This window comes from Macaca fascicularis, chromosome 14, assembly GCF_037993035.2.
Source record: "Macaca fascicularis isolate 582-1 chromosome 14, T2T-MFA8v1.1".
Taxonomy (NCBI): domain Eukaryota; kingdom Metazoa; phylum Chordata; class Mammalia; order Primates; family Cercopithecidae; genus Macaca; species Macaca fascicularis.
Genome location: NC_088388.1, coordinates 113,099,370 through 113,121,111, shown reverse-complemented (window position 1 = coordinate 113,121,111; position 21,742 = coordinate 113,099,370). Strand labels below are relative to the sequence as shown.

The window sequence follows — 21,742 nt, the reverse complement described above, 5'->3', positions numbered from 1 at the left end:
TTACGATGGGTTTAGCAGGACACAGCCCCACTGTAAGTCGAGGAGCCTCCGTATTCAAAGCTGTGCAGTCATCACCATGATCAATTTTAGAACATTTTCATCACTCCACGAAGAAACTCCGGCTTCATCAGCAGTCACTCTCCATTTCCTCACAACTACCCCAGCCCCTGGCACCTACTAATTTACTTTCTGTCTCTATAGATTTGCCTATTCTAGATATTTCATATGAACACAATCATTTTGCATCTGGCTTCTTTCACAGAGCATGTTCAAGTTCATCTGTGTTGTAGTATGTATCAGTACTTCATTCCTTTTTAGAGCCAAACAGTATACCATGGTGTGAATACACCACACTTGGTTTATCCATTCATCAGTTGATACATATTGGGTTATTTCCATTTTTTTTGGCTATTATGAATAATGCTGCTATAAACATATTGTCTCAGTTCTCTTGGTTGTATACCTAAGAAAAGAACTGCTGTGTCGTATGGTAATTCTATGTTCAACCTTTTTTTTTTTTTTTTTTTTTTTTTTTTGAGACAGAGTCTCACTCTGATATCAGGCTGGAGAGGCGCAATCTCAGCTCACTGCAACCTCCAACTCCCTGGTTCAAGTGATTTTCCTGCCTCAGCCTCCCAAGTAGCTGGGATTACAAACACATGCCACCACGCCCAGCTAATTTTTGTACTTTTTTAGTAGAAATGGGGTTTCACCATGTTGGCCAGTATGGTCTTGATCTCCTGACCTTGTGATCTACCTGCCTCAGCTAACCTCTTGAGGAATCTCCAGAATGTTTTCCAAAGTGGCTGCACCATTTTACACTCCCACCAGCATAGTATGAGAGTTCTGGTTTTTCCACATTTTTGATAACACTTGTTATTATCTGTATTTTTTATTGTAGCCACACTGTAGTGGGTGTGAAGCAGTATCTCACTGTGGTTTTGATTTGCATCTACCTGATGGTGAATGCAGTTGAGCATCTTTTTCATGTGCTCATTGGCTATTTGTCATCTTTGGAGACACGTCTGTTCAAAACCTTCGCCCATTATTTAATTTGATTATTTGTTAATGTTTTTTGAATTATAAGACCTCTTTCTATTTCTAGCTATAAGTTCCTCATCAAATATATGATTTGCAGATATTTTCTCACCCTCCAAAGGACTCTTAGCACATGCAGAATAAAACCCAGATCTTTTACCAGGGCTGAGAGACTTGTCAGATCCTGTCCTCATCCCTCACCACTCTCTACACATCACTCCCAGCTCTCTGGCCACCACTGCTCTGCATGTGGGTCCTTAAACCTGTCAGACTTGACCCAGCCTCAGGGCTTCTGTAAGCGCTCACTCCCTTTGCTTAGACATTCTTCCCAGAAAATTTTTGAGTGGCTCACTCCTTCTCTTTTTAAGACTCTGCCCAGATACCACCTTCTTGGAGAGGCCTTCCCTAACCATTGTATCTACAACATTTCTCCCAAAATATCCACGATATTTCTTTTCTCCCTATTATTCTCTACTCCTTATCCTTTTCTTAGTAGCACTTAGTATGTATAAGCAGATATGATATCGTACACATTTGCTGATTCTGTCTCCCAGCTAGAAGCTCAGTTCCATGAGGGGCAGGAATGTCATCTGTCTCATGCACTACTACATCTTAAATGCCTAAACAGTGCCAGGCACATTGTAGAAACTCAATAAATATCTATTACATTAAATATACCTACTACTATTTATTGAGTGCTTACTATGAGCCAAACACGCCATGAAATACTTCAAATAAAATACCTTATTTCATCCCCACAACAACCCTAATGCTAGGAGGTAGACACTAATATTACTCCACTTTTCTAACAGATGAGAAATCTATATTTAGAGAGTTTAAATAATTTATCCATGGCCCCACAAATAGGAAGTGGCAGTCAGGATTAAACTCATGCAGTCTCAGCTCTGAACTATATGGTTCTACCACACCTGTCCCCATTACCAACTCCAGCAAGTCACTTTCCCTCTTTTCAGCCTCAGTTTCCTCATCTATGATGTAAGAGTAGCCTCCGACCTTACCTTATAGCGTTATTCAGAGATTGGCCAGGTGGGATCACGTAAAGCAGTGGTCCCCAACCTTTTTGGCACCAGGGATCAGTTTTATGGAAGACAACTTTTTCACATATGGCAGGGTACAGGAGGGTATTCCTGGGATGATTTAAGCACATTACATTTATTGTGTACTTTATTTTTCTATTATTACATTATAATATATAATGAACTAATTATACAACTCACCATAATGTAGAATTAGTGGGAGCCCTGAGCTTCTGCAACTAGATGGTCCCATCTGGGGGTGACGAGAGACAGTGACAGATCATCAGGCATTAGATTCTCATAAGGAGCACACAACCTAGACCCCTTGCATGCACAGTTCACAGTAGGGTTTGTGCTCCTATGAGAATCTAATGCTGCTGCTACTGCTGCTGCTCTGACACGAGGAGGAGCTCAGGTGGTAATGCGAGCAATGAGGAGCAGCTATAAACACAGATGAAGTTTCACTTGCTCGCCCACTGCTCGCCTCTTGCCATGCAGCCTGGTTGCTAACAGACCACCATGGACACCAGTTCATGATCCCGGGGTTGGGGATCCCTGACGTAAAGCCCTGAGAACGGTGCCTGCCTCACTGTGAGTGTTAAGTGTGAGCTGCTGTGACGATCTGGTGACAACAACTCTGATCACAATCATCAGATGACTTTGGTGCAGTGAAATCAATCTCCTTGAAATCAAATAAAGCTCTATCATTGTGAGTTAATATTGTTCAGATGCATCCTGTGTACAGAGTGCTTTTAGACAACGTCTCAGCTCTCGCAGAGGGACGACCAGCCCACCATGGCCACATGAGGGTTTCAGTCTCATCAGATGGGTGTGACAGATTTCCTGACCAAAGGAAGATGTTTTGGTAACATCACAGACTAAGGCCTCAACAAGAGCGTACTAGATACCTCCAAGAAAATGGGATCTCAGTGGCCAGTTAGAGACAGATCCTGGCCTAATCTAGGACAGCCATTCTCATGGGGCCATGTCATACTTATAAACTTCTGCTGGGCCAGCCACACAGCCAAGGGTAGCTGAACATGGCAGAAGCCCACCCTACTCACAGCTCCCCCAGGAAATTACTGGATGTTACATTTGCTAAAAAGAGGTTGCCACCCAGACAGTTCATGTCCATGTGCTACCAACACTGTGGAAAACCTGAAGAATAGGAATCCAAGTCAACTCACCAGTATGGGTCTGCCTGTGCGTCTCCAGGGCATCCTCCTTCGAAAACTGTGCACCACACTGATCACAGACAAAGGCTTTGGCACCCGCTGAAAGAAAGGAGAGGCAGTTACCACTAGAACAATAGTCCATTGGTGAAGGGGGAGGTCCTGGGCCACAACTGTGCAGGTGGACACTAGGGGAGGGGACTGGACACCTGCGAAAATCCTGAGTGAGGGATCATCCATGGTTCAGACCTTCCTCTAAGAGGTGAACATTCGCCCAACTGAGTTCCAAATGCCTTTGTCTAGGGCTCTTCCAGAGAGAAGGAGAAACAAAATCAGAATAACCAAGATAAACAGAAATGGGCTCCAAGTTAGATACCTCAAGAAGAAGGAGGATCTGAAGACCTACCTCCACGTGATGGGAGGACAGGAGAAAAATGATACCAACGCAGGGAAATGTGTCCTGTTGCCTAAACTGTACTTTATGGGAAGGTAAGAATTGCTGACATACCTCTACCTAGATGTACACGGGGACCTCTGACTCAGTGTGTCCAAAACTAAACTCACCGTCTACCCCCAACTGCTGCCTGCATCTGACCATTTAAAACCCCTGAATGACTCCCCAGTGCCTGAAGAACAAGGTTCCAACTCCTTACTGTGACTCACAAAGCACTTCTCGGTATGCTCCTCTTTCCTGCTTCGTCTCTCACACCTCACTCTTGCTCTCTTTTCTCCAGCTACACTGAACCATGTGGGCTCCCTGGAGGAACCATATTCTTCCTCATTGCTAGGCCTGAGCACATTCTTCTGCATGTCCTCTGCCTCTGACATTCTCCCACGCTTCCCTGGCTGCTATGGTGCAGTTGGAGGTCCTATTCATCATTCATGCGTCGACTTCAATACCCGGGCCCCCACGTGTAGGTGAGGCAAGGCTCCTTTATGCTCCGATAGCACCTGGTATGTTCCAGTTCTTGGCCCTTGCTGTGCTCCATTCCAAATGCCCGTGGCCCTGTCTTTCTCTCTCACCACATGGTAAGTTCCCTGGCGGAGGGACCGTGTCATCTTGTGCACAGCTGCATCTGCCTGACACACAGTGGAAACCTATTACTATACATATTTGTGGAATAAATAAGATTAATTCAGTGCAACTCAATTTAATAAACTTTCTCAGAACTGTCATTTAGAAGGCTTAAAGTGATAATGCCACCATGTCAAGATGAAACAGTACTTTTTATCATTGGCTAATAGTCTTCATGGCTCTACTATATTATCTGATCCAGGGGTCACCTGTCACAAGCCTTGGCATTTTTCCTTCAAGATGTCTCATAGATGTACTCTTCCACGGCATTTGGTGCAGTGATTCCACTGCAATCACCACCCCATTCAGGCCCTTGCAGCATCACACTCAGAACACTGTAAGACGCGACGTGGTTTCCACACCACCAGCCACCCGCAATCTACTCAACACATGCAGGTTCCTCTATGGCCACTTGATTCCTCACACTTTCTTACTCAAGAAGATACAAGGCCTCCCAATGTGTACTGACTCTAAATTCCTCTACTTGGCTTCAAGGCCTTCCATAACCTGTCCCGGTTAGCCACCCACCTCCATAGGTAAGCTGTCCTCACCAGCCCTCTCTGGGCACTGCTTGACCTTCCCAGAGTCGCTGTGCTTGAGCAATGCTCAGTCCTGTTCCTCCATCTGTTCCAATCCCACTCCATTTTCAAGGCCAGAGTTTGTGGACATCAAGCTCTCCAGTCCCTTACTCTTCTGCCCTTTCCAATCTGCCACTGCACTCTGTTCCTTTCAACACGTCTTAGCACTTTGTTGTTGTCTTTGTTGTTTTTGAGATAGGGTCTCTGTCTGTCACCCAGGCTGGAGTGCAGTGGTACAATCATAGCTTACAGCAGCCTCAACCTCCTGGGTTCAAGCAATCCTCCCACCTCAGCCTCCTGAGTAGCTGGGACTACAGGTGCACGCCACCATGCCTGACTAATTCCATTTGTTTGTTTGTTTGTTTGTTGTTTTTTATTTAGAGATGAGGTCTCACTGTGTTTCCCAGGTTGGTCTTGAGCTCCTGGGCTCAAGTGATCCTCCTACCTTGGTCTCCCAAAGTGCTGGGGGGTTCCAGGTGTGAGCCAGTGTGTCTGGTCATCTTCGCTCTTCTTTAAACATGCCTGTGTTTTAGTTTTGTATTAGAGCCTCGTACGAGCCAGAACTACTTTTTACACAAATTTGTAGCCGACAGCGCTGTTTTCAAATCACCTCAGATTTCCTGAGTCTTGACTATATACCAGGCATGATGCTAGATGCTTAATATGTATCATTCGTCCTAACTACCACCATTTATATAGTACGTGCTATCATTATCCCCATGTAGCAGATGAGTACATTCAAGCCCAGAGAGGTTAAGCACTTTGCCCAACGCCACACAGTGGTTAACATAGTAAAGGTGAATTCAAACACAGGCAGCCTCATTTCAGAGTAATCCCTGTACCCTTCGGCCTCCCTAGGGTTCCATCTGCAAAGATGCTTTGTGGATAAGACTCCATGGGTGGGGTCTGAGCTCCCATCTCTGAATGAAAATTCAATTTACCTATTTTACACATCAGGGCTTTGGGTCTGGAAAAATGGCTCCACTACTTTTCTAGAAATTTGGAAACCTCTGCCTTGGAGAATCAGCACATACTGAAGGAATGCAACCCCAAATACAAGCTGTTCCAGCACAGACTTCAATACCAATAAATGCTTCTTGCAGTGAAGAATATGACGATCCCAGAGGAAGTCTAGAAGGTGGGGTCCTCTGGAGGTATCGACTTTCTCTGTCTCGCTGACACCTATCTTCCTACTGATGAGCAGGATACACTCTAGTAGGTGCTGAATAAACGTGAGTCGACTGGCCGGATAAGTGGGTAACGAAGTACCCCAGGGAGGATATGAACTCACTTCTCCTGAAAAGCTTTAAAAATAAATATTGTCATTTGCCTTAGGTGGCTGGGGTTGAATTTCACCTGGAGGCACGGAGAATCCCATGGTGACCTCTGGGTGTCCCTTCAAGCCACAGGGCACCCTCAGGCCAAGCACCTGATATACGGCTTAGAGAGCTTTGAGGAAAGAGCCAAAAAAACTTCTAGCCCCCAGTGATGGCGAAGCAGTGATGACGTGTGTGAGCAGGGGTAGTAGCCAAGACTATCTTTCATCTATTTACACTGGAAATGCAGACAGCACCTCCAAGAGCAGAGTGGGTCTGGAGGGAAAGCTGGGGCTGGATGAAGTCACAGCTCCCTCACAATTAGAAACTGCCCCCAGTCCCAAATCATTAGCCATCAATGATTTTCTGTGGATCTGTAAGGAATATGATTTTAATTGTATTTCTTCCTTGGGTTCTATCCGCTCTCACGGCTCTGTAAAGGAGAAAAGGGAAGCAAAGGCCCGAAGAGGGAAGCACTGGCTGGGAAGGGGCGGGCACCCTGTGGGCTCCCACACTGGAGCCCTGCAGTCGGCGAGGAGCCCACCATGCCACAGGCTTCCAAGGGATGTGGTCCGGAGGGTTCTTAGAAAACAGCCATCACTGTGGGCTGGAGGAGCTTCTCGCTTTAATGACTGAGAAGCAGAGAGAAAGGAAGGAGGCCAGGTAGGAAATAAAGGGCCGGATGTGTACCATCAGACAAGTGCAGAGGAAGATGAAGACAGATAAGCACACATGATCTAGTAAAAGCAGCTGCCTCGGCCCAAGCCTGACCACATCTGCTTGCCTTCAAAGTCCCGCCACTCCACCCCCACCTCGCTGAAGTCACGACACTAAGCTGAGCGTGTGAAAGCCCCTGTCCTCACTGACTCTGGGCCAGGTCCCTCCTTACACGTGGATAACACAAATGTCAGCTCCCACTGCTAGCCCCCACTCACAAAGCCCCAGTACTCCCACGCCCACCCGGACAGGCTCTGACTTCCCCCCAACTCTCCAGGGTGAGAGCCAAGACAGGCAGTTCCACGGACACGTGAGCGGAGCAGAGCGAGACAGACAAAATCCTCTCTCCCAAGGAGTCTTGTGCCTTTAAATTGTCTCTGTAATGGCTGGCTCAGAGGCAGAAATATTTGGCAGCCCTGAAATTAAAAGTGATAAATTTCCTCGCCAAGCTTTGATCGATAATAGAGGCCTCATCTGTTAATCAATAAGACAGTCGCTGCCTGTTTACTGTGCATATGTTGTTCACTGCTGCCTTCAGTATGATGTCAGGTTTGCATTCAAAGCAACTCAAGTGTGTATAAACCACATGGCTATTCCCAAAATGCATTACGGTGACATCATGCAGCCACTAATACATTTATAAAGCATCAATGGGAGGGGGCAAAGGAGGAGGGAAGAAGGTCATGCCAGCTGAACACAGCGGGTGTGCACGGACCTAGCAGCAGCATTTACACCCACAAAATTTCCTGGGGCTCAACCTGGAGTAGGGAGAACTCCAGGGACACAGCTCAGGGATGGCCATGACTTGCCATATCCTTCCTATACACGGGAGCTGGTTTTTGAATGTCCAGTAACTGTATGCCAAGAGGTGGATTACAGGAAATAAACAAAAGACATGAAATCCCTGCCCTCAGGGAGCTTATGTTCAAGAGGGGAGGGTGGATTTTTAAAGAGCAAGTAAATATAAAACAGGCCAGGTGGTGATAAGCGATAAAAAGAGAAATAAATTAAGTGAAGAGGGCCAGGCACAATGGTTCATGCCTGTAATCCCAGCACTCTGGGAGGCCGGGATGGGTAGATTACTCGAGCTCAGGAGTTCAAGACCAGCTTGGCCAACATGGTGCAACCCCATCTCTACTAAAAATATAAAAATTGACCAGGCATGGTGGCTGATTTTAAATCCCAGCTACTCAGGAAGCTGAGGCAGGAGAATAGCTTCAGCCCGAAAGGCAGAGGTTGTAGTGAGCTGAGATCACACCATTGCACTCCAGCCTGGGAAACAGGAGTGAAACCATATCTCAAAACAACAACAACAACAACAACAAAGCATTAAATGAAGATAAACAGAGAGTGCCAGGGGCTGTTCTTTTACACAGGGTAGTCAAGGAGGCCCTCGCTGATGCGCTGACATCTGCATACAGCAAGGCCACCACGTGACAACATCCACGCCAGGCAAGGGAAGAGGAGCAAGGAGGCCAGCTGCACGGGATGGAGGGAGGTTGAGGTAGGAGATGCGGGGATGGGGGAAGTTAAGGGATAGATTGTGGGAAAGAAATTAAATAGCAGAGGGAGAACAGTGGAAGATAAAGGGCGCTAGACCCTTGCTATCCATAGCAATCACAGATCCAAGCAAACCGAGGACAACAGCAGGATCTAGAGGTGCAGGCATGAGATCCCACGCCTAACCTGGCCACTCACAACTAGTCACCACACCTCGATGAACTGATTTCCCAATCTGTAAAATGGGCATAAGCCTATCTGTCTGCCTCCGTGAGGCTGCTGTGAGGAGCAAACAAGATAATAGACATGAATGAATACGAAACTCCTTGCAGATCACAAAACACTCTGTGGGCAGCAGAGGTCCTTGGTGCCATTTATACCTCAGGAGGCAGCGCAGTGTGGTTATGAGCTCAACATTTGGGTCAGACAGATCAGAGGTCAAATCCCAGGCAAGCTAGTTGCCAGCTGTGACCCTCAGCAAGCTGCCAGTCTCAGGGAGCCTGTCGCCTCAGCTGTAAAATGGAAGCAGTAAGGGGAGGTCCCTCGGAGAGTTGCGACAAGGTGGGGAAAGTGCTCCACCCCACAGCTGGTGGGTAGATATACAGAACCAGTAAGTCACAGCTACCATTTATCTCCAGTCACTTTTCCTTTAAAGAAAGAGCTCCCTTCATGCAATTAAAGTATGGCTGATTTTACTGGAATTGGATGTACAGTTATTTGGGGGCCATTTATCTTGTGTAAAGTGAGTCTCACATTCATAAAGACACATGGCACCACACGTGCACATACATGAACACACACACACACACACACACACACACACACCCCACCTTGTTTCTCTAATTTAAAGATGAGTGATTGTTTTGTTCAAGGGAGCAGAAAAATCTGCCATCGAACCAATATGTCCGTGCCAGCAGCTATTCGCCAGCCTGGCTCTGAAATCTTCTCTGGACAAGCCCCTGGAGCCCCATTCGACTGTCCTGTATTTGGGGCTCTCTTCCATCTTCCCAGTGGACTGTGAGCTCTGTGAGAGCAGGTTCCCACCTGTCTTGGGCTTTACCATATCCCCGATGCCCTGCGCCATGCCTGGCACACAGTCTGTGCCTACTAAATGCTTGTTAAGCAAAGAAAGCCCCAGGCAGGTTCCTAGGTGCAGAACTCACCTGGGAAGGGCGCAATGGCCACTCAGGGCACTGCCAAGCTGTCTGTCCCCTAGGGGGTGGCAGAGTCCTTATTCTGCACACTCAGTTCTCTACTACCCCCTATTTAAAACTCAAGGACATGGTCTCTGGCTAGGTCTTAGGCAGTTGAGAGGAAAAGAAAGGAAAGGTTAGGAAGTGGGGCTGTCTGCTTCCTCTGGTGCGAGACCTCCCTCTCATCAGTATGTCTGCTACCAACCCAGTCCAATGCTCACTGTGGCACCCAACAAACAAGCCTTCCCTCCATTACAGTCAGTGAGCCTCCTACCCCGGGCAGTGATCTGCCGAGTGACTACTCCATACCCCAGGCTCTGAGTTTATCTGAGATTCCAGGTACCCAGCTGTGAAAGAGACAGGCAGACATCCTTGCCCCTGCCAGTCTCCCAGGGACCCTGCAGATGAGGGCTTCGGGATGTTCTAAGCACCGCTCTGCAAGGAGCTCCCTGATCATTTTGGGTTCTCCAGACCCCCAACTCTTCTTCTCCTTTTTCCCTGACTTCCTGACACCTCCAGAAGGTTGGGGATAAAGGAAGGAGGAAGGTTCAAAGCAGGTTAAAGTTTTGTGGAAAGAGAGGACGCACATGCCAGAGGTGGGACTGAGGCCTCCGTGTGTGGCAGCAGCTCTCCCTCTGTGCCAAGGATCACCCCAACTCACAAGAATCAAAGTCGGGAACAGCCAGCAGGGCACTTTCAAAAATATAAAGCTTCCTCTAAACGCCCAGGATCCCAGTGACAATTAAAGCTGCAATCCAGTAGAAGCCATGACAAGCTCCCTGCAGCTGCCCTCACCCCCTTGACAAACAGCCTCCCTCCCTACCTGCCCTAACCAGAAATGAGGCTGAGGAGGTCCCGGGCATCCAGGAAGGAAGCAGAAGACATTGACTGCAATCAGATAGGGGGTGGTGTCTCTCTGAAGGAAAGAAGGCAGAAGCCAATGAGTGAAGAAAAAAAAAAATCCAAATCCCTCCCTCTCCAAAACCTCTCCCACCCCCATGCTAATAATAAGAAGGGGGAAAAAAAGAACCACTGAAAAAAACACCTAATGTTTGCCAGCATCTAATGCTGAGTGGTGTGTCCTTTTTTCAAAATTCCTTGAGATTTTAAAATAAACATCTTGAATGTTCTGATGAGATCTGCACGCCTGCTTACATAAGGAAGTACAGAGTGTACCAAAACAGCAGACCCAAAAAAAGCATAAGCTGTCAGAACAATGAGTACAGACGCGGGGCATTTTACAACAGGCCACGGTGTACAGTTTTATTTACAGTACCTCTTATCAGACGGAGAACAGCACACTGGCTGCCAATTCCAAAGGCCGGCACTGCGTGTTCTTTCCCTCAAGGAGATGTGTACTCCCGGAGAGGAGCTTGAAGGCTCTCTCTCTCTCTCTCTCGCTCTCTCTCTCTCTCGCTCTCTCGCTCTCTCACTCTTGCTCTTTCTCCTTTATCAACAAAACAAAAAGCTGATCCAGAACCAGAGTTTCTGGAAGGGACACCGATTCAGGAAAGAGGGAAAAGGGAAAGCAGGTGAACAAATGCTGGCTGAAAGGAAAACAACCAGCCCCATCGATCGGTCCAGGATGTGGTTCAAGGGTAGCTGTGGTTGACAAGGCTGTGGGGAAAGGTCCTCAGAGCCTGGCCTCACTACAGGATGGGAGGGTGAATGAACTCATGATACAGGACCGAGAAAGACACCAGGAAAGTCTCCTGGGCTGAGCAACAGAAAAACGGGAGTCACCTGGGATGGAGGACAGGTGGTTTTCAGATCTCCAAAAGCCAGTGTCCTGCCAGTGACCTGGCAAATGACTGACACCTCATGTGTGGCTAAATATCCACTCTGCAAAAGAGGAAACCCTGGAATGGGTCAGGAGGAAATGCGGAGACATCTCTATGGCTGAGAGAACATTTCTTATCCTATCTAATAAATGTGATGCTACTAGGAAGCTGCATGGTGCCCTTGTCTCTTACTGGGAACCTGGAGTCCCGCTCTCAAGTCCCACAGGGAGCACACACAGGTCTACCTTGTTCCTTATCCCTGCAACTCAATTCTCAGGCAGAGTGGCTTGGAAAGCTCTTTTGTTACTCCTTTTAGCACCAGCAGGTAATCCCACAGGCTTAGAAACACTGTCCACAGCCAGAACACACACATGCACTCGATATTAAGCTGCACAGGAAGGTAGTGAAGAGCACGCTCTCTGGAATCAAACAAACTCTGGTTCAAGTCCCAGTTCTACCACGTCTAGCTACCACCGTGGAGACTGAATTCTCTTTTCTGGGCCTGTTTCTTACCTAGAAAACTGGGCTCAAAGTGTTTATGCCACACTTTCAGGGATGATTCATGTAAGTAATATATGTAAAGTGTTTAATACACTGTCTGGCATACAGTAACTGCCCAATAAATGCTGGTTGTCATTAACACCAACATCATCGTTGACACGAGGAGATAAAATAATAGCAAGGTATAAGACACACACAAACGTCAAATGCATGCAAGAGATACATCACGCCATTTAAAATATTCTTACCTTTCCAGCCCAAACACACGAGTAAAGACAGGGTCAGATCAGTCTTCCCCAGGAGGAGATCAGGGAAATGACACCCCCACCGCCAGCTCCCATCATCACTCATGGCCAATGTTTAATGGTATTATTACCCTCCTACTGCCTACCCAGAAGGGAACCAGGGAATGCAAACCAGTTTGAGGTGATTTATGTTTTTAAAAATACATGAGTGAATTATTTTAAATCAAATGCAAGTAGGATAGTAAATTTGTTGCAGATTTTTTAAAAATACAGGCCAGGTGCAGTAGCTTGTGCCTGTAACCCCAGCCTGGGTGACAGAGGCATACTCTGTCTCCAAAAAAAAAAAAAAAAAAATACAAATCTTCCTGAAGTCTAAGAGTAATGACTCAGGGGTTCACCTTACCATTGCTTCTAATCTCTTTCTTCTCCTGGTAACTTCTATGACTGGGCAATCATGGTATGGTGGTGATCAGCACAAGGACACAAACTCTCTCTTACTATAGGAATGTCAGCCCCTGCTGTGATGAACCAGACTTCCTTCCAGACATGCCTTGCCAACCGAGAGATCTCTCAGAGGTTAATGGTCAGGCCCCTCAAAATGAAGTCTCAGGCAGGGTACAGTGGCTCATGCCTGTAATCCCAACACCTTGGGAGGCTGAGGCAGGTGGATCACCTGAGGTCGGGAGTCCAAGACCAGCCTGACCAACACGGAGAAAGCCCGTCTCTACTAAAAATACAAAATTAGCCAGGCGTGGTGGTGCATGCCTGTAATCCCAGCTACTCAGGAGGTGGGGACGGAAGAATCGCTTGAACCCTGGAGGCAGAGGTTGTGGTGAGCCAAGATCGCGCCATTGCCCTCCAGCCTGGCAACAGAGCAAGACTCCGTCTCAAAAAAAAAAAAGAAAAGAAAAAGGGAAAAAAAGAAGTCCCACAGCAGCTCAAAGCCAGAGACAGCTTTAGAGTTCTACTGCTCATTGATGGTATGGTACCAGCATCAACTTCGCAGCCCCATGTCCCTCCTGAGAACGAAGCTATTCAACCTCACGTGACCGCTTAAACAAGAACCTGTATGAAGTACCTGGCATACAGCAGGTGCTCAAGTCACAGTGATTATCACGATTATGGAATAATTTCACTTCATCAAGCTGACGAGCTCCAGGAGGACAGACCCTGGCCACAGCCTACAGGGTACGCAGCCCACCGTATTTCCAGCCCCACAGCTCTGGGAGAAGGCCCAATCGCAATAAGTAAATGGCCTGGGTAAATGAGACACTATGTTCTCTGGGGTTCTCGTATAGATGATATTATGTTATTTGGAATGGGAGACAGGACCAGCCTTAGGTGAGGCAGGGTAGATAACTGGCTCAAGGAGGGTTCTGTCGGCCAGCACACCCAAGATTTTCCAAAGTACCAAAAGAAACTGACTTGGGGTCCTGACTGTCACTGCCTGAGCTGTGTAACCCTTGATGAATCCTTTCATCTATCTTGAAATGACAAGTTTTAAACTGGGACATCTCTAAGGGAGAAAAGATGAACAGGTGTTCATGAGAAGCTGGGCGCTCATGGCAAAGAAAGTTAAACGTGGCCGTACACGAGATCTCAAATGCCTACAACCCTTGGTGTTTGGAAGGTGCTGTTGAGACCAAGTGAGGGCTGGGTTCCCGGGTTCAGCCAGCAGAATCCTTCTCAAGGTGAATACTCTGCTCTATCAGGCAGGTAAAGTGGAACAGAGAGTCCAGACATTGGGAGAATCATTAGCCAGAGTCAGGCTGGGCCAGGGCAGCTGTGCCAAAGACTGACCCGAGTTCCAGGGAATACCTGGGCTTTCAAGTGTTCATAACTTTGTTTTGTTTAAGAGAGATAGCTTTGCAACCTGGGCATTTGTGAGAGGCTGGATAATAAAGCCAGGGACGTAAGAGTAAGGGTTTCTGCCATGATTTTATGGGACATCTCCGCAACTCCTAAACACCAACAATCACCCGCCTCCCAGGTCTCCACTTGGGGATTCTCAGGAGAGAAGTTCAGAATGAAAAGAGAAGTTTCTGCTGGCCCCCAGCAGCCCCAAACTCAGCCTGTGATCTGAGCCTTTGGTCTCCTCTCGTCCTCATTTATTCTGCTCCTTTCCTCTGAAGCAGCTTCAGAATGCTCCGTCACAGGCCCCCACCCTAAAGGTGGCATGGAGGATTTTACGCACATGCACACACACACATGCGCGCACACACACACACACACACACACACACACCCGTCTCCCCTGAGTAGGATTCACAATACTGGCTGGGAAATGGAAAAAAGAAAACTAACACCCCTCCAGCGTTGGTGGCCAGGATCCAAGTGCCTACTCCACCCATTTCAAGCTGATACCTGCCCCTGCTCCTGCCCCGGTCCGCCAGCATCTCCTGATACTCCTGCCAACTAACTTTTCATTGGAGGTATTTTAAAGGGAACAGGAGGCAGTGTTCCTCAGCCTCGATGGCGTGCTGGACCTCCCTCACTCTCTCCATGCTGGTTCCTGCCTCCCTCATTTCCCACTGACCGAAGAGAATGCCGAGTCCTCTCACAATGTTGAGATCTCCTTGGGATCTCGATATTGATAATTCCTTCATTGCTTGGTTCTCAGAATCCCCTGTCCTCTCCATTCTCCTAGCATCTCTCTCCAATGCCACTTGCGACTGTCTTTGTAGTGTGTATGTGTGTATTTTGTTTCTAAGATAGAACATCCTTAGGTAATATTTCAACAAATGAAAAGAAAGAAAGCCTTTTAGAAGGCTCCAGATGCTGTCACAAGTGTGATAACCATTGCACTCTTCAAGAAACCAATTGGCAGAGCTCTGCATACAAGTTATCTGCTGCCAGTGGGCTGTGAGCTGTACAAGCCCTGCAGATGAGAGCTTCTCTTCTCCTGGAAAGTCCACCAGGAAGCAGTGCCATAGACCCTGAAGACATCCCGGTCAAGCTGCAGGGAAGAGGCAGGGTTCGGTATGCATAGAAGGCTGTCTAAGCTGGGCCCTTGCTCCCATCACAGGCAGTTTAGCGGAGGACCTGGGTTTGATGTTGACAGAACTTAGATGTTAGCTCAGCTACCCACTAGCTAAACCAGGAGCGTTAGCAGCTAAACTCTCTGAGCCTTGGTTTCCTTACCTGTTAAAGAGATAATGATACATCCTTCCTACCCTAAAAGCAGGACTTCAAAGTTGCACAACAGCAGTGACACCACTCACTCAGAAGTGGGACTATAAGGTTGTTGGAAGGTTTAAATAAGATGATACACAGGAAGGTGCCCAGCACAGAAAGTGGAGCTCAACAGACACACAACACCAATACCTTCACGCCTTCCCTTACAAGATCCTACACAGGCTGCCCTGCAATGAGGAGTCACAACGCTGCTGCTGCCATAGTGTTGACAGTAATCACAAGAAAAATACTAATAACATGTGTTGCCTATTCATTATGATGCAAGCATTGTGCTACCTACTTTACATGCAATATGCCATTGAATTCTCCCAACAACTCTAAGATTATCCCCCATTTTATACATGTGCAAACTTTTTTTTTTTTTTTTTGAGACAGAGTCTTATTCTGTTGCCCATGCTGGAGTGCAGTGGCGGGATTTCAGCTCACCACAACCTCCTCTCCCGGGTTCAAGTGATTCTCCTGCCTCAGTCTCCCAAGTCGCTGGGATTACAGGCACATGCCACCACACCCGGCTAATTGTTGTATTTTTAGTAGAGATGGAGTTTCACCATGTCAGCCAGGCTGGTCTCAAACTTCTGATCTCAGGTGATCCGCCCACCTTGGCTTCCCAGAGTACTGGGATTACAGGCAGGAGCCACCATGCCTGGCCTTAAATGTGCAAACTGAGGTTTAATAAAAGGCTTACTTCTCTTGCCCAAGGTCTCATAGCTAGTAGCATAAAAGAAAAAAGAAAAAAAAAAAACCTCAATCAGGATGGCAGCATGGGAAGCCCACCTAACTCTGTTCTCTGAGTCCTTTGCCCATTAAGAACAACTCTCACCTCCTGGTCCAGGCCTGAAACAACACTGTCTATCTGAGAAAGCCTGGGCTGGGAGCAACACAGGGTCTAGACCTGCCTCTGCTTAGACTTCAGTGTATTCTAAGATCCTGCTTTTCTTGGCCTGTTTCTCCATCTACCAAGTGGAAGTCATGTTCCTTGCCCCTCCCAGCACTTAAAGCTATTGTAGAGAAGAATGAGCTCAAAGGTATGAAAACATGTAGGAAGGAAAAGGTACAACTGATTTTCTAGAGTGACTTATAATAAAACTCGAGGCATATACCTCCATGCTTGACTCCCTTCTTAGGCATTCTCCTTTCGACTTCTAAGCAAGCAAGATGTTCTATCATAAAAAGACAATCAGTTGCATTCGCTGAAAGTAGAAAAATGGACTCTCACATTGATGAATGATAGCAAACGACAAAGACCGATGTAGACAAGGTTTCTTGGTTAACCTTCAGTTCACCAAAAAGTCCTTTGATTACATCTTCTCTAAGCATCCTAGTTAATCAAGGCTTTGCCGAGCAGATCCTCACTCTCGGCTGTAAAGGCCTTGCTCTTCCCCATGTCCCTCTGCTTGTGCCCCTTATAGTCTGCCCTTTACTCACTGCCCAGATTGGACTCCTTCCCCCCAGAAGAGCAGGTGGATTCAATTATCTTGGGGCTGAGTACGTAAATTTTAGAACCAGGCATCCCTCCTAGAGACTCTGGAGTTGTTACTTACTTTAAATTCATTAATACACATATACAGGTACGGATGTGCTTCCACTGTGCTTCCACTCTCGGCGACAGCTGGGAAAGAGGCCCCAGCACCTGACCCATCCGTCACAACACCCACCATCCCCATCTCAGACACGGAGCCCCAGAGACTGCCACCCTCCCTTCCCCTTCCCCGGGCCCCTCAGTGGCACCTCGAGGCTGCCAGTCTCTCCAGGCCTGCTGTGGCTTTTAGAAAACAGAGCATGTCTATTTTTAGCCCTTCTCAGCCTAATAATACTCCCCAACACCCATTCAGCTTAATCACTTTATTGAGGACAAGAAGCGGGCTCTCTAGCCCAGGTGCTTCTGATGTTAGGAAGTAGTAAAATGTTCAAACTGGTTAAAAATGACACTCATTGGCTTGCCTTTGGTGTTTCTGAAACCTTAATTGTGGCTCAGGCTGTGGATCTAAAGAGCCTTGCAGGTTTCAGAGTCTGGCTTCCTTACCCCCTGCACCATAATTGAGGTGTTACATTACAACGACGGCACTGACATTTGCAGGCTCAAAATTCAGAAGCCTTAAAATGCCACACTTTTCAAAACAGAAATATTGCCTGCCATACTTAATGCCCATTCTAAGTATGAACCATCTCCCTGCCGGAAAAAACACGAACCAAAACAAAACAAAACTCGTCTTTTCTGGCTGCCCCCATGCCAAAGGTCCAGGTGGGAAACTATTTGCCATATTAAGCCCATAGTTGCTTGAAAACAGAAATGTTTGTTTGGTGTAATTAGAAGACCTGCAAGTTCGGTGTGCGCAGAAAATAGACTGTTGGCAGCTCTTCCGCGCACACCTTTGAGACCGTGACTTCCAAAGCTTCAGGGTGAGCATCTGAGCCACGGGCTGGGAGAAGTGGGCAGCCTGGAAAGGGGATGGAAACAACTTTGCCTCAGAGATTAAGACCCGGGGCTTCAGGGTCAAGCGGGCCCAAGGTCACAGCACAGCTCTGTCTCTTATTTGCTAGGTGATCTTAGGCAGTAAACTCAGTCTCCTCATCTGTAAAATGGACATCCTAACAGTACCAACTTGAAATGGGTCTTGTGAGGCTCAAACGAGATAATGAAGTAAAGCAATCTGGCACAGTATCTGGCACCTGTAGGCCTCCAGGAAATGTTAGCTGCCACTATCATTATCTTTGCTTTCCTCCTTTCTACCATGGGCTCCTTCTAAGACAAAGTGTTTAGTTTTTGTCTCTTCTGCCTTGCCCAGGACAAAAAAGAAATCTGGGCACTAGAATGGCTAACCATGGCCAGCTATGTGCGGTCGTGGGACATTCTCGGACATGCAGTAGGGAACTCCTATGGACTCAGAGTGGGTAGATGGAGCTGGAACCAAAGCAGGAGCATTGAGGGGATGACTTCTCAGGTCCCATTCAGCTAAGCGAGTAAAGGTCACATCCAAGGCCTGGAAACTCACCTGGACCAGGCTCTTCTACATTCCTGGGCAGCTTCCCCTACTGCTCCTGTCTCCCTTTCCTTCCTTCTCAGGCAGGGTGCTTTGAAGCACCTTCATAAACGTCCTGCTCTTCAGCAGGCAGAGGCGGAATGCCTCATTAACTTTCCCAGCTAATTTTACAATTTAACCAAACACCACATTCCTGCTTCGATTCAGCCAGCCTCTGACTGTGACAAACTTTTATAACGTTGAGATGGAGGAAGGAAGCAGAGAGTCCATGCCAGAGACTGAAGATAAAGTTCTGAAAACTAAAGTGGGAGATGGAGAGTAGGAAAAAAAATAGCTCTATGAGCTCTATGTACGCTCCAGAGCAGAATTGCAGGCTGTGCAGGGCTGAGCAGTAGGGAAGAAAGCCACGTCGGCCTTGTGGTGTCAGAAAGATGGAGTGCTCCCGTGACAATGACTCTTCCTGTCACCTCGGGGGGCCGGGGGCTATATTGGGAAGCACAGTGACATGCTGTCCTCTGAGGGGCATGATTCAATCCTGATGGGCAGCAGGCCAGAGGTGAGGCAGGCCACCCAGAGGACACGTTCAGCTTGGCAAGGCTGCAGGGCCCCTTCCAAAGGGTACTGAAAGGCCCTTCCCAGCCCACTGAGCTGGCTCCCAGCTCCTGAGAGAGATTCTGGACGGAGGTGGAGTTCAGTGGGAGGACTGCATGTCTAGGAATGTTTCCCCATCAAGAATCCTATGGGCTAGAAAAGATCCCCAGGGTTGTCATCACAGTCCTACATACGCTGGTCCATGCTTTGCTCGGCTGGGACAGACAGGACCTCATTAGAGACAGAGAGCATCATTCGGCCTCATTATCTATCATCAGACCCTGCTCTCGGTGGACAGATAAGTAAGGAAGACAGTGCACCGTGATTCTCTTTGCTCCCGGGTCAGCTTCAAAGGCTGCACCTGTCCCTCTCGAGCCTATACTCCAGAGCGTCTGACTCCAGACCCCAAATCTCAATTAATGCAAAACTGGCCCCCCGGCAGTGTTCTCTCAGATGTGCTGGATTATGTCCATTAGGCCCCAGTGAAGGCACTGGGAGATCTGGGACATTCAGGCAAGATGGTGGCCTCCCAAAATATCTGGGCTCTGGGCCTTTATCCTGGGTTCATATTAGCAAAGGCAACTGAGGAAGTAAGACTCCAGCAAATCCAAAGTTTCAGAGAGTTCTGTCTTTACCCGGAGTTACCTTGTTACTGAAAACGACTGTGGCCTTGCATAATTACTCCAACAAAAATGCAGCCGCCAATGAGCTCCCTGTGCTCAATTAGCTTATAATAGTCAGTGAGAGAGCTGCTGAGGTTTAATCCAACTACCCCAGAAGACTTTTTATCCCAACTACCTAATGAAAAGTTTAGAATTTGCTTTTTTTTTTTTTTCCCCTTGTCCCAGGCAAGTGAAAGAATTCCAATCAAAATAGGACTGGTTTGGGGGAAGGAGGAGGGAGTGCGTTAACTACTGGGGAAAAGTCTGGAAGAGATGTCTTTGTCAGGTTGAATCCTGGAGAGAGCCAACAAAAGGAGCCCCTGACTACACAGGCATCCGCCCCTCTCTCCCACTGGCATCCATCTATGCGGTGAACAAGCACCGTCTTCACCAAAGGCATGCACAGGGGCTTTACCCACGTGGACCGAGGAGGTGGGCTGGAGCCCATCCTGAGACAGTCCTCGGACACTTCCTCCATTTGCCCTCCAGGGTGACCAACTCTGTCCTCAGCCTCACCCAGAGGCAGCCCTCTGACCTGTCTTCTCAACCTAGGCTTTATGGGGTTCTAGGTACTCGTAACATACTTTTTAGTCCATCAATTCCTATATGAGAAATTTACAATCTTCTGGGTCTGCACCCAATGTTAAGCCTCGCTTTCACATGTGTGTTTGTTTTGTGGATGCCTTAACTTGGAAGGGCACCCTGAAGTGGCAGCTTTTCATCTTTAATGCAGTGTTTCTCAGCCTCCAGGCCAAGGAGGCCCACAGCCATCTCAGGGATCGGAGGACTCCCAAGTGCAAGAAACTGGGCTCTAAATCTCTGCTCGGTGGCTGGGGGCAGAGGAGGATGAGGAGGAAAGAGGTGCCTGCCTGGCTGGTTCCAACTCACAGAAGCTCTTGTTTCCTCTTGTCCAGAAAAGTAGGCCCACTCCCACCACAGCACTCCTTCTGGATACTCCAGGAGCAAAGACCTCATCAAAATCCCATGAACCTCCTTCCCGAAGTTTTCATAGGAACTTCTCCCCGCTCTAAATGCCTGCAGCGCTCAGCCTTTCCCCTTGCGGTCACAATGAGCACACCCAGCCTTGCTCAACGCCTTCTCCTGCCAGAGGGCTCGTGTCACCCTCTCAGCCAGACCACCAGCTTCTTGCAGACAAGGACACTGGCTTCAACCTCTCTGTCCGCCCTGCCTAGCTTTGCACACCACTGGCCCTAGGTTCAGTTGCTAACTGATGAATGACTTCACAAACGATTTCCCACAAAAGAGGGCCACACGTGTGACCCAGAGTAGTCATCGAAGTTTCTCTGCTGCTCACCCTTCACCATCTGGTTCCCATTTGGCTGATGTTTCGCTCCCCAGAGAAAGCTCCAGCATCCCTGGCGTGTGCCTGGGGAAGATGAGGCTGTCAGAGAACGGACATAACCAGCCTCATGTCAAATGGTCCAGCTTCACTGGACATACTCTGAAAGGTCAGGGAGGCCACAACCTTCCTGACGTGTCATACTCCAAGACGCCTGAAGTCTAAGGTGCTAGTAACAGCCCAAGTGGTCACAGCTCTCACATTTCTGGGCTGCAGCACAGGTCAGCTGCCCCTTTCACCCCACTCCAGCATCACAGGCTGTGTGTGCCAGAAGCAGGGCACCCCGTTGCATCACCACGCAGGAGGGACCGCAGACAGCTCTCTCCTCCTACCCCGCCTCTCTACGTGGCAGGGTCGTGGAAAGGAGGAGTGGGGGGCATGACACAGTCAAGCTCTCCCTGGGTGGGAGGGCCACACACTAACCCACAGACCCTCCTGCAATGCTCCCAGAACCCTCCTATGCCCAACCCTACAAGGCACTGCGGAGAACTCACAGCCACAACTCACAACCACTGAACACATGCTCCTCTGGCAGAACAGGAAGAGGCTAATAAGCCACACCTGCTCCTGGTGGCACAGGTGCAAGGCACTCAGGCAGTAGCCAATTACTATGCCACCCTCCCCACCCCCAGGACCCTTGGGCACAGGGCCTTCCTGGTCTTAGCTCCCCAGTTTGAGAGATTGGTTACCTCTACAAACAGAGAAGCAGGCGTTTAGGCACTCATATAGCACAAGGCCAGGGGCTAGGTATAGCAGCATGCTATACTATAGTAGAAAAGCAAGATGCAGGGTGGAAGGAGA

At 48.1% G+C, this 21,742-nt stretch overlaps 1 protein-coding gene across 11 annotated transcripts in view; it reads right to left on the bottom strand.

Annotated features, from left to right (window-relative positions):
- The window catches only part of ZBTB16 (zinc finger and BTB domain containing 16), a 197,119-nt gene that overhangs the window by 65,547 nt on the left and 109,830 nt on the right, over nucleotides 1-21,742 (bottom strand). For 7 of the 11 annotated variants that reach the window (XR_012423717.1, XR_012423716.1, XM_045370983.3 and 4 more), the window contains one exon: nucleotides 3,263-3,349. Coding sequence is in view for 5 of the 11 variants with exons in the window: in XM_045370983.3 (XP_045226918.2) it covers nucleotides 3,263-3,349 (87 nt within the window). In the remaining 6 variants the exon portion in view is untranslated. Of the gene's footprint in view, nucleotides 1-2,276; nucleotides 2,329-3,262; nucleotides 3,350-21,742 lie in introns of all 11 variants that reach the window. The other 4 variants (XR_012423712.1, XR_012423718.1, XR_012423713.1 and 1 more) reach the window with 1 other exon arrangement.